At 38.3% G+C, this 3,111-nt stretch overlaps 1 protein-coding gene across 1 annotated transcript in view; it reads left to right on the top strand.

The window, feature by feature from the left end:
* MIA2 (melanoma inhibitory activity 2) overlaps window positions 1–3,111 on the top strand; it is a 96,853-nt gene that overhangs the window by 68,481 nt on the left and 25,261 nt on the right. The window contains exons 18-20 of the mRNA XM_023514394.1: window positions 1,742–1,843; window positions 2,278–2,281; window positions 2,648–2,687. Of these exons, the coding sequence (XP_023370162.1) occupies window positions 1,742–1,843; window positions 2,278–2,281; window positions 2,648–2,687 (146 nt within the window). The remainder of the gene's footprint in view (window positions 1–1,741; window positions 1,844–2,277; window positions 2,282–2,647; window positions 2,688–3,111) is intronic.

Here is a 3,111-nt window from a genome sequence, read left to right as displayed (position 1 = left end):
CGGGCCCGGGCTGGGGATACGAACCTGCCACCTTAGGTGTATGTGGCTGGCGCCTTAGCCACTTGAGCCACAGGCGCCGAGCCATAGGTTCATTTTTTAGATGCTTGCTGGCTTAATGTTTTTCATTAATGCTAGATATATAGCATTACTAGCACTTTTCTAAATTTAGTATTGGAGAGAAGTGAAGTGGTAGGACCTAAAAGCTTGGTGTATTGCTTTAGATATATGAAGTAAGGTCTGATTGTTTTTCTCATATCTTTGGGTTCCTTTCACAGTGTAATTCCCATCATTAATTGGCTCAGCCGGATGCTAGGGAGAGGTACATGGACATTGCATTTTAAGGGGAGGGGTAAAAACGTCTTTCTCTTCCATACCCGTGCTGATATTACTTTCATGCTTTCCTAAGGAGATGACTTTTATTTTCTAATAACAACTAGGAAATGCTTGACCTGGGGGAATGCTTTCTAAGCCATAGGTGATGTAGTGTGTAGAATATAAAACATTTATTGCTGCCTTGTAGGGGTTCTCACATTTCTTCCCGAAGTTTATGAAGGAAAGGAAATAGCCATTTGGAACTCCAAAATGTATTTTTTTGTGGGGTTTGGTAAATATTTCTTGAGGGACCAGTGTTATTAATGATATAATTGCACCAACCTGGGTAAATAGCATAAAGGAGTCATTACTTGCGAGCTCTGTGTCTTGGTCCATAATGTTTCTTGGTGCCTCATTTTTATTTTTGTAAAATATGGATAATAATAGTACCCTTTTTGTAGAGCTGTTGTACTAATTAAATAAGATAATACACGTAAAAGCTTAAGAGCAATTTCTGGCACGTACACAGATAACTCAGTAAGTTACCTATTATTAGTAGTAGGACTAATATTGTCTACTTTGGGTTCATTACAATTTTTTTTTTTGGTGAACTGGTCTAAAAGCCTAATTACTTTTTTTTTTTTTTGCAGTTTTTGGCCAGGCCCACCACCTCCGGTACATGGGGTCAGTGTCCTACTCCTTTGAGCCACAGGCATCGCCTGCCTGATTACTTTTTAAAACCACCAATTTCCAATTTAAAAATCACTCAAACACAGTTTGTTAGTTGGTGACTTCTTTTTTTGAGACAGTCTCACTATGTTGCCACCAGCAGAGTACTGTGGTGTCACAGCTCACAGCAACTGCAAACTCTTGGGCTTAAGTGATTCTCTTGCCTCAGCCTCCCAAGTAGTTGGGACTATAGGTACCTGCCACAATGCTTGGCATTTTTTTTGTTGCAGTTGTCATTGTTGTTTAGCAGGTCCAGGCTGGGTTCAAACCTGCCAGCCTTGCTGTTTGTGGCCAGCACCCTAACCACTGAACAGAGGCACTGAGCTGAGGTTGGTGACTTCTTGTCTAGTAAATGTGATGCTTCTTTACATAGGAAGGCTTAATAAATGATGTATTGTCATAATCGTTTTTGTTAATATCTTTGATAATTATATTTTATGATACGTACATGTAGAAAACTTTTGAAACTACTAATGTTAGTAGCACTGTATTAGACACAGCACTTTACAATTTTAGTTTATAATATTAAATTCCAGACCTAGAATATTTATACAGATACTTTTTTTCCCTTGCAGGCGATGTTTTCAGTAGTGTTAGGAAAATAAGTTTATGGGACTCACCAGTTGTGATGTAATTAAAAAGATAAAATGGATTATTTAATGACGTACATTAAAGTAATTAAAACATTTTTTGTTCCAAGGAAGTTAACAGTAGAGGAAAATTACCGGTTAGAGAAAGAAGAAAAACTTTCCAAAGTAGATGAAAAGATCAGCCATGCAGCTGAAGAGTTGGAGACATACAGGTATTAAAGATATTTTCTACCTTTCTTTTTGGAGTGGGATGTTAATCTAAAAACTGACTATGAAAAAAATGGGAAATCAGTTTAAAAGAAATAACATCTTGGTTATTTTTCATTTAGATTTCTTGCTATTACACAGTTATATAGAAAATATAAAGAGGAAAAATACTTTCCCTTCAGGGCGTGTGATTTTTAAATCTCTCACAGTTGAATATGGACAGTGCTGTTTTATGTTATGAATATAGATGTTTGTTTCAAGGTCTTTTTCTTTCTGTTCAAATTGGGAAGACATTAGAAATGTATACAATATTAATGAATCAATCAGCATGCCGGAGAAGGAAGTGTGAACCGCAGTTAGCATTCTCCAGTTTTTAGAAGACTGTTAGCCTAGTTTTTACCTTGGTTTGATCCTCACTAGATCCAAAGAACCTAGAGAGAAAAGTGGGCAAGATTCAGCTATTCCTGAATAGTTGTGATATCTCATTTTACCTTAAGAAGAGGAAGCTTGGGTTTATCCAAAAGAAGGAATTTTCTGTTAGTTTCAAGGTAATAAGTACCATTTTACTTCACAAATGTTTCTAGTTTTCTAGAATTCTATTAAGATTATAGACATCCAAATAAACCTTCTAGGCTCGATGCCCATAGCACAGTGGTTATGGTGCCAGACACATACTGAGGCTGGCGGGTTCGAACTTGGCCCAGGCCAGCTAAACAACAATGACAACTGCAACGACAACAACAACAACAAAATAGCTGGGCATAGTGGCAGGTGCCTGTTGTCCCAGCTACTTGGGAGGCTGAGGGAAGAGAATTGCTGAAGCCCGAGAGTTTGAGGTTACTGTGAACTGTGACGCCATGGCACTCTACTAAGGGCAACATAGGGAGACTCTGTCTCAAAAAAACCAACAACATAGGTATATCATACAAATCGTTGCATAACTTTTGGTTTAGGTAAACCCAGTAGTAGTACTCTTAAGGTGTAGTTAATGTTGATCAGGAAAAACTATACTTTAGAATCTCTCTGAGGTAATTATATTTCTTTTTGTTTTTTTTTTTAGAGACAGAGTCTCACTTGGTCACTCTCAGTAAAGTGCTGTGGCATCATAGCTCACAGAAACCACCAGCTCTTGGGCTTAGGTGATTCACTTGCCTCAGCCTCCTGAGTAGCTGGGACAACGGTGCCTGCCACAAGGCCCAGCTATTTTTTTGTTTCAGTTTGGCTGGGGCTTGGTTTGAACTTACCACCTTCAGTATATGGGGCCAGCGCCCTA

This window comes from Otolemur garnettii, unplaced genomic scaffold, assembly GCF_000181295.1.
Source record: "Otolemur garnettii isolate 467f Iridium unplaced genomic scaffold, OtoGar3 scaffold00052, whole genome shotgun sequence".
Lineage (NCBI taxonomy): Eukaryota > Metazoa > Chordata > Mammalia > Primates > Galagidae > Otolemur > Otolemur garnettii.
This window is presented reverse-complemented; position numbering and strand designations above follow the sequence as displayed.